The following is a 9,820-nucleotide window of genomic DNA, read 5'->3' as shown; positions in this document are numbered from 1 at the left end:
TTTTTTTTCTCCCGTTTGTGTGTTGTGAGGAAGAGAGTTGTGGGAAATGACATATATATAGAGAAATTTTCGAGTTGGGTAGTTGAAATATAACAACGATTTTACAAGGAATATTTTACATGGATTTTACATGGTTTTAACATATTATTTACAACGACTTTACGACGAAATTAGGTAAGTTAAAGCACATTTAATACACGTTTTCACCTAAATATAACGGTAACATGCTTCGTTGTAATGTCGATGTAATGATTACGACATATTTCTCATTCCACGTACATTCGTCGTAAACTTACAAGGAGTTTACGACGAAATCAGTTCGTCGTAACTTTACATGGCGTTTACGACGAAAGTTAGATTCCTCGTAATTTCGTTGTAAAGCCCATGTAAATTTACGACGAATATTTTCGTCGTAAAGTTTCGTTGTTATAGGCACGTTTTCTTGTAGTGTCAGTTTAATCAATTAGATATATATTTGTTATGCATAATCTACTTGATTTACATTTACTCTGCATAATTTACTTGATATGTATTTGTATTGCTTGATTAGCATTTTCTTTTGATTTGCATTCTTTGATCTGCATCACCCATTTGAAGCCTAAATTGTAATAAATAATTTGGCATGCTGTCATATGTAGTATGATAATTATTGTCCTAGATGTAGAGATGCTGAAAAATCTGTAATTCATGCAATCTTTGAATTCACTCGGCCTTACAAACATGGGCATTGTCGTCTACACCTTCCATCCCAAATTCTTTTTTAAGTTTGAGTTGATATTGAAGAGCCAGAGTTGGATAAAGATCTTTATCCTCGGATAATATAATATCTTTGAAAATGTAGGAATGATAAATTATTCAAAGCAATTAACATGAATCTTTTAGAACTGGTTAATCATGCAGAAAAAAAAGTCAAGCTAGATTTGCAGCAAATACAACCTCCATTGTAAAAGTAGAGCCAACACATGTAATAGTTTTTTAAGTGGTATGCTGGGAAACATTTATATGGTGGATGGTTCCTAAACTTCTACATCACATTTCAGTGGTTATGGATGAATTTGAAAAAATATATCACGACATATTTAGCTCATGGATACAAAATAAAAACAAAGAAAATGCCTCACATCCCTACATTCCAAGTTGAAAGCTCTTATTTGGTCGATAGATTGTATATTGCTCTACTTATCTGTGAGCATTCTGGATCGTATTGTAAGCATTTGATATCCATGATCGAAAAACCATAAAAAAGCTTTCATAGTTATAATTATATAGATAATAAATAATAAATTGTTCATAAAGTTGTTCATCAATAGCAAATATTTAGCAAATAATTTATCATTATTTATAATAAACATAGGGACTATACGATGATGTATCCGTGTTAACAAAATGAAAATTGTTTTTTTTTTTGGTCAACAAATGAAAATTGTTTAAATTGATAAAAATCAGTATTAACGTTGGCAACAAGTTGTGCCAAAAAAAAAAAAAACGTTGGCAACAAGTGAGGGGTGAGTTACGTGGCTACAAACCGTGATATCATTGGTTCAAAGCATAGCGATGACGTGTTTTCTTACATATAAAAATAATCTAATTTGCTACAGATCCGAAGGAAGAAATCGAAGGATGGCGAAGCTGGTGATCTTCACCGTAGTTGTTATCACCATTTTCTCCTTTGGAGTCTCCGTTGATGACAAATGTTCTGCTTGCAACGCCGTCGCGGTATGCTCGCTTGGAATCTCTCTCGATGTTTTATTTCCCTAGTCTCTGATCTACTTCCCTCGCACTAATATGGGTGTCGATGCTGTGCAGGAGGAATTGGAATCACAGCTTTTGAAGGTAATACAAAATTACAATAGTATTCGAAGCCTCCCTGTTTCTGTTTCAATGCTAGTTCAACCTTTTGATGTGTTGTTAAGTCTTAAACAGGAAAAACCACGAAACCATCTTGATTTGAGAAACCGACTTAATTCTAAAGGCCAGCGTGAGGGAAAAGTTATTGATTATAGGTACGTCAATCACGCATCCTTGTCCGCTTAGACTTTTTGTAATACTTTTGGAAACATGAGACAAGAGAACTTCTTGGGCATATTTGTAATTGTGATCCTTACTACAAGTGTGGACTGTATGCTTGATTGCTTTCAAGAATGTAACATGGATTATTAGTTAGCAGCTACGATGAAAGGCAAATAATCTAACAATTTTTCTTAACCATTTGTTAATTTGTCCCTGTATATCTATTTTTTCAAATTCAAATAGAATGAGCGACCTGAGGGTGGTTGATTTGTTGGACGGGCTGTGTGATAGAATGCAGGACTATACTCTACAAAAGGTAAGCCAAGTTCGTGTATAATTCCCGTTTTGATCTACCAATTCGATTCTAACTCCAACATTTCCGCAGGTTGAATCTAAAAATAGAGAATGGGTCAAAGTGGAAAGTTTTGACAATCTAACAAGTAATGTCTATTTCCTTTTAAATTTTACAATCTGTTCATCACACATTTGGCTTCTCCAGCTGCATCAATAATGTTATTTTAATAAATTAAGCTTAGGTGCTTCTTCTTAACTGTTGATCGAGGAAGATTCTGGAATAAGTATTGTTGCTGTGAAGCCTTTATCTCTCTAGTTATATTAGGAGGTTTAGAGACTTGTTTGGGATTAATGTTCGGTGTTTGTGTGTTTTCCATAGATAAACAAGAAGCTAAAGCGCATGCAAATGACATTTCAACTTATTGCGGAAGGTAAGACAATCGAGAACATCCGCAGTATCTTGTTCCAGCTTAATATTTCTTTAACCTCTTGTAAAATCTATATGTAATTGATTAACACAGATTGCTGGAGGAAACGGAAGATGAGGTAAACTTTCTCCTGACTTTACTTTTAAGTGACGAGTAGAATTACACCAAATTTCGTTGATGTTGATGAGGGATGGCAGCTTGCTGAGGTAATAAAGAATGGAACATTAAAAGTAGGAGATGCTCGCAAGGTTCTGTGTCAAACTTTAAGTAACCACTGCAGCAAATCAAGGTTAGTAAAATAATTATTCATCTTCCACATTTCCATCTTGAAGGGGACTCAAGTATATGTTTTAGAATCAGTTTAATATATAAAAACCATTCATCACTGAGAATAAGAGAATATCACAATCTTATCTTCTCGAAATGTAACATGATTCCGTATTTTGCATTCTAAATTCAGTGAAACAGATTCAGAAGATGAGGAAGATGACGACGACGCAGATGAATTATAGCCCGTTCCAAGGAAAATCTCACCACTTATTTTACCAACAAGGTCCCAACTACAAAGACATTTTTTACGACTCATATGTGGATTAGACACCTTTTCAGCTCTTATGTTCCATCGATAATCCGTTCTAGAAAACTTATTGGTTTATATATTTTGATTGATTTATAAATTCATATAGTATTTATAAATCCAAGTAAAATATGCAAATCCGGAAGTTTTCCCTCGGGTTTGAGTCTTTGTATTTTTAACTAAAACATTCAAACAAATCCATTCAAATCCATTATAAAATCAAATATATTAGTAAATCCGTACGATTGAATAACAGTTGACTTGATACAGAATTTATGAATCATTAAACCAATAACACATGATTTTAATACAGATTTGAAAATCATAGAACCAATAACACTAGATTTAGTTCGGATTTTTTAATCCATTAAAATACAACAACCAATAACCCCTGAGACTGTGACAGCGTTCTGTTTGAGAACATTTTTCTCGAAGACATTTATATTAGCTAACCAGAATTATGATACCAGTCTAAATTATCTTATATATTAAAACAAAAGTCACAACCTTATTCATGTGTGATTTTTTTTTAAATTGACTTAGTAGACCTATTTCTATAAATTCATATTAAATTTAATCTCTAATCTTATCATTTAAATTTTGGGCTTACAAAATTTTTTTATTGGGCTATCAATAATTAGATTTAAACAATAGATGATCTATTGAATTTATAGATAATATAAATTAAATAGATATAATTTAATGTTGTAATGCTATACTTCAATATGTTAATTATTTAAATATTTGTCGATGTTAAATTTTAAAATTATAATTTTTTTTTTTTGTAAATAACAAATCATCTAACAATGATTAATCTTTACTACCTTAAACCAATGAAAACAAATTTTAAACTATATAGATTATTTTAAAAATTAAACAAAAACTAAATGTTTAATTATTTACTCGATAATATAAATTTATGAAGCGAAAAGTTTAATTTTTAAAAACTTTCTAAATTTGTGAAATGTTACAATATCTTTGGATATGACAATAAAATAATATTTTACTAATATTTATATATATAGTTATGATTTTAATAATGAAATAATAATCCAAAAATATATATATAGAAGAAGATACAAATACATGTGAAAGTTTGAAACAATCTATTCAATGAAAAAAATATACCGTAAACTCATTATGTTTTAAAAATTGATAAACACATATATATTATAATATATACCAATTTAGAATTGAAAATAATATGTTTATATAAAAATAAATGAAAACAAAAATCCGCGCAACCCGAGATCTACTATCACTGTGAAATTGTTCTTGCTAAGACTCAGGTTGTTCGTTCATTTACTCATGTGCCACGTTCTATCTACACGTTGTTTCTTTCAATTTTGGGTTGTTCTTTTTAACTTTTGCATCTAATAAATCTTTGTTTGTTTGGTTAGTTTTAAAGAGTTTACGTCTACATATTTTAACAGGAAAATGATCAATTTTTGTCTAGTTATGTGCTAATATTAATACATAATATACTTGTTTTAATTAAAAAAAATTAAATAAATTTACCACCTGATTTTGCAGTTTTGGTCAAAATATTAATTCTTATAAAAATGTAATTTGTTGTTAGGGCGAGAAAATAAGATTTCACAACTATAGCTAAAAAATGAATTTGCAGCTTCAACATAAAATTGCTTTAATTTTTTTTATAATATTGATGAAAATGTGTTTTCTACGGTTTTATAAGAAAAGTTGTATTTGTTAAATAAATGAAAATATGATTTTACTTTTTTTTGTCAACTAACTTTTTTTTTTTTTTTTTTAGGTAACCGCGGATTTCCGGCGACCGTGGTCAACCGACTATTCCCGAGAGGCCCACGGCACTCCACGTATTCTTGGGATTTAACCCTAGCCCGGGTGGCCAGCGGGACTCGAACTGCGGATACCGTATTGGGGGTTTTTTCTTCAAGTACCACTAGTCCAAGGCCGCTGATTAACTAACTAACTAACTTTTATGTTAAAAATCCACTAAACGAATGAGCTTATTTTAATTTAGACTAGCCCAATTATATCCACTAAATCCAATACATCTAAAACGAATTACGCACACTGAACGATTAACAATTATTTTTTGTCGAAATTGTTAAGGAATTGCGTGGATAAAACGAAATCCGTCGCAGTAACCTTGCAAAATTGCGAGGGAACTGCGATAACATTATTGAATCCATCGCAATTCCCTAAAAAAATTGTGACGTATATCGTTTTAGACCTTGCAAATTTTTTTATAATTTGCTAGAGAATTGCGTGAAAATAAATTATTAATTAAAAATTAGATTAAATTTATTTTTTTAATAAAATAAAATATATTCATAATTTAAATCAAATTTGAAATTTATTACAAAAAATCAAAATAAAAAAGTAATTATAACAACCCGCCTCGTGGGAACTACTTGTCCCGTAGGCTCCAGGTTAGCGCTGCAGAACACTGACCCTAACATTTCACATGTGAATCTTCACTGACTCTCTCCCATTTAGGCTATTGGTGCGCTTGGCGTTCTTCGAACCCAAGACTTCACCATTTAACAACCTTCACACGAGATAAGTTATCACCAATTCACTAACGCACTAATAACCTACATGGAAGAGCCCGTAATACTCACATGTGAAGGGTTAATGATCGGTGCCCTGCAAAACTCTGAGCCTTGATCAATGGGACGGGTTGTCACAGTATGTTCAACAAAAAGAAACTAAACGTCTCATAATCATCCTTCGAATCGTCATCTTCGGCTTGAGTGTTCCTAGAAAACACGATAGTAGTTTGTAAATAGTTGAAACTAGATAAAAAAAATATATTAAAAAAAAAAAGATAAACAAAAATTTTATTGTACTTCTCGAGCCAATTGTCATTGTTCTCGAGCCGTACATCCTGATTCTCAATATGACTTTTGTATCTGAATCAAGCGAGCTTGTTCTTTGACAATCGTCTTCAGATAGTCGTCGTTAGGACTGCTAGAAGAAGACGAAGACGGAGCAGATGCTAGAGATTTCCTCACAAACTCATTTACCAATAATATAACATTTAAAAAATACAAGCGCTTACTTCACGAATTTATGATTCATATCTTAAAAGGTCCAACAAATAAAGCCATCTTAAAAGCCAAATATAAGCTTCTTTCTCGATTTCGAATGGTCTTCTATCTCGACAAAAACATTCAAACAAGAGTATTTGCATCCTATAGCTAGGAATCAAAAAATAATTAAGTAAATGGCATAGCTACGAAAATAACACTGTACATATTTCATATTCTCCACTATGCCCCTACTATAATTCTGAGATGAGTCTGACACACTAAACTCTAAAGTCTATGATCTTGTAATTATTACGCTACTCTTCCCTATTAATAGTGGGAGGCTTAACAATATTCAAATTTGTAATTACATCATCTCTCTCAACTCACTGTCTCACTTACGTTCGCTTTCTTCTTCCCTCTTCCAAATTTCAGAATCGAAGGTTTTGAATAACAATATTGAATCTCCTTCTTATTGTCTCTCTCAGCTAATGAATCTTTACGGTTTATTTCCTCCGTTCCCATTCTCTCCGGGCTAAATGAGTCTTCTCCTCACTCTCACTCTCTGCTCATCTCTCTTCTCCTCCTCTTCGGCACCAACTCCATAACCGAGAGTGAGCTCCGATATGTAAACGCATAGGTGATGAGACCTCTAACCAATGCATCTCATGGTCTGCTACTAGCAGATTCTCTGATAGAATTTCAAAGTTGGCACAATTTTTAAGGAGGAATCTTTTCGTGTTTTGTCTCATGAAAGAGGATTTCACTCTTTTTGTTTCTTTTGTGTTAGAAACATCAAGCAATCTGTTTGTTTAACTGGATAGAAATCTTTGTTAATGAGCTTTGGTAACGATAATAACTGTAAAGATTTTGTTTTTTAACATTTTTAAGCGGAGTTCAATTAGATCCTTTGTTTGAAATATGTGTTAAGGAGCTTTGAACAGGATTGTGAATTGTTAAGATTGTCTCTTTTCAACATTCTATAAAAGGTTATGATCTTCTGTTTTGGGTATTTGCTACTCTGAAAGAAAAAAATATATTCATAAAATTTTCTCTTTTGCATGTATTAAGTAGACTGTGAGTTACTAAGAGATTTAGAAAAGGAAGTATAGTTGACGTGTTTAGCTTATGTGTGGTGCCTTATTCAAGAAGGTGGTAGCCCTCGTCTGCTAGCTTAATATGCGTTTTTTTTTTAAATGGTTCACTCTTGAGCTTTGATGTAATGGTGATTATTATTATTAAGTTATGTATAAGTTAACAAAATGATGTATCTGGCTATTGTAAATTTAATTTGAAATAACTATAAAATATCCAGTTATAATATTTTATGCAGATGGATATAATCCTTTAAACCGGATAGTCAATTTAAAATGTTAAAAATTGTGTAAATATTAAACACATAGCATTAAAGATAATATTTTGTATTATCCATAAATTTTTTTTATTTCATAAATTGTCATATATCCGGATAAACATTTATATAACCGGTTCACTTGTTTTTTCAGTAGTCGGAAATAATTTTGTTAAATCAGATGAAGATTAATACATCCGGATATAATTATTTTATTTGGATTGACTTTGTAATATCCGGTTAATACACATTAATACATATTACCCACTCTTCATTTATAACCTAATTCGAATTCGTAATGTATTATCCGATTCTAACATGCAGTCATATTACGTGTACATACATTATTTTCTGGCTATTATCATAATCAGGATTATTTATATAATATCCAGTTATAATATGTATTTATTCATTACTCAATTGGCTAACACTTTTACCAAGCATCTTTGTAAGTTAATGAGGCCTTTTCATTTTGATCAAAAAAGATGAGGCCTTTTCATTTGTTTCATTATTATACTATTTTGTTTACACGTGTCGATTTGTCTACTAATCTTAAAAATATATGGTTCTCAAACAGGCTAACTAACATCTTAACTGATATGTTTTTTAAAACCGGATTTTCGAGTATCCACATCGTTTTTAATAGCTGCTTGCCAAATCTTTTACCCCAAATTATTTTATTAATTGACATGTGCATTATTATGGGATTTCTTTGTTTATGGAATATATACAAGCTATATTATCTTTCATCTTTATCAGTCTCCACGTGCCAGTAATAAAACAAATATCTTACCAGTAATATATTAATTTTTTAGTAGATCCGACAAGTGCCTGACACACTATTCCCCCTATCCTGACAACCCTACACTTCTACAAAATCGGTTTATGAGAAGCCTATCTTCGAACAGCTACTCAACTTGGACAGAAAAGTAATATCACCTTGTTCCTATACCCGTTTAGCTAAATACGTAAAGATTGTGCATGATCACCTAATTACCACTCTTTTTATGGTTATTGAACTAAATGACTCTTATTTTAATATGCATAAATAAAGTTGACCATTATTGTATAAAATAAATTATTTTCACAAATCATAGAACCTCACTTGCAACACATCAATTTTTTTCTCTAATAGTTCTTCGTCAATCACCTTTTAGTAGACAAAAAAGATTAAACAGCCAAAAACATTCAAACAATCATTAGATCCAAACTTCCAAATGATAACTCAACAAAAAAATAACAATAACTTACAAAAATATTTTCAACTCAGATAACAAATAGGTCATATTCGGTGTGCACTGCACACAAAACACTAGTATGTTATATAAAATGTACTAAACAATTATAATTTATGTAACATAGCAATAGTCAATTATTTTATAGGCTCAATAAAGTCAATATACAAATTATGAAAAGAAATTACGAAAGTGTGCATTATTTTTATTAATTTGTGAACATGTACTTTCTCCATCGTAAAATGACAATTTTGGCCTCGGCAAAATCGGACAACCCTATTAGCTCATTCTTGCAACCGGCTATTGGACAAGTTCTAAGTTTTCTTTACGTGCGATTGATGATAAAAAGCAATTAGACAAATTAAAAAAAACACATATTTGCGGGGCTGCGTGTCATGTGTGTCAACCACATGTGAAACCGGTGTTATAAATAATAATTTACAAATAAATGGTTCAAAGATATTTTGTAGTGTTGGCGTATGTGGTAAGCATGAGCATTGTTACGAGTAAAAAGTTACATCAAAATAAAATGTGGCTATGTGTGTTGGCGAAATAGGTATTGGACAAATTTTCCTCAAAAGTTGTGGTACCACAGATACCGTAATACCAAATTTGCTATATATAGATGGTTCCTTCAGTATTATTTTACATATGTGCTCCTCCTCGTCATGTAAGTAAAGTCGCTGCAGTGGGGTTGAAGGTTTACTAATTGTAATCAAGCACATTTCTTTTAACATTTTTGCAGTGAATCTGTAACAATGTTTGGGAAGATACGTGAAAATGATTGTAATGAGTTCCCGTTAACCCATTGAAGAGACTAAGAATCGAGCACATTTAAAAGGAATCATTGCGATCTGATACCGGACGAGAGAAGAAACATCCACATCATAATCGGGCTACAAAACACT

At 31.5% G+C, this 9,820-nt stretch overlaps 1 protein-coding gene across 1 annotated transcript; it reads left to right on the top strand.

Moving 5' to 3' along the window:
- Window positions 1-1,598: 1,598 nt before the first annotated feature.
- On the top strand, window positions 1,599-3,409 carry LOC106309724 (protein canopy homolog 3). Its single transcript, XM_013746830.1, has 9 exons — window positions 1,599-1,716; window positions 1,807-1,833; window positions 1,924-2,003; window positions 2,254-2,326; window positions 2,396-2,450; window positions 2,684-2,735; window positions 2,826-2,850; window positions 2,930-3,021; window positions 3,193-3,409. The coding sequence occupies exons 1-9, from the start codon at window positions 1,621-1,623 to the stop codon at window positions 3,242-3,244; spliced, it is 552 nt and encodes a 183-aa protein (XP_013602284.1). The 5' UTR covers window positions 1,599-1,620; the 3' UTR covers window positions 3,245-3,409.
- The last annotated feature ends 6,411 nt before the right edge of the window (window positions 3,410-9,820 follow it).

Source organism: Brassica oleracea, chromosome C8, assembly GCF_000695525.1.
Source record: "Brassica oleracea var. oleracea cultivar TO1000 chromosome C8, BOL, whole genome shotgun sequence".
In the NCBI taxonomy this organism is placed as follows: domain Eukaryota; kingdom Viridiplantae; phylum Streptophyta; class Magnoliopsida; order Brassicales; family Brassicaceae; genus Brassica; species Brassica oleracea.
The sequence above is the reverse complement of the archived record's forward strand: the minus strand, read 5'-3'. Positions and strand labels throughout refer to the sequence as shown.

Coding starts and splice junctions, on each gene's coding strand:
- LOC106309724 (XM_013746830.1), top strand. CDS start 1,621: ATGGCGAAGCTGGTGATCTTCACCGTAGTTGTTATCACCATTTTCTCC. Junction 1,717..1,806: donor CTGCTTGCAACGCCGTCGCG/GTATGCTCGCTT, acceptor GATGCTGTGCAG/GAGGAATTGGAATCACAGCT. Junction 1,834..1,923: donor TGGAATCACAGCTTTTGAAG/GTAATACAAAAT, acceptor AGTCTTAAACAG/GAAAAACCACGAAACCATCT.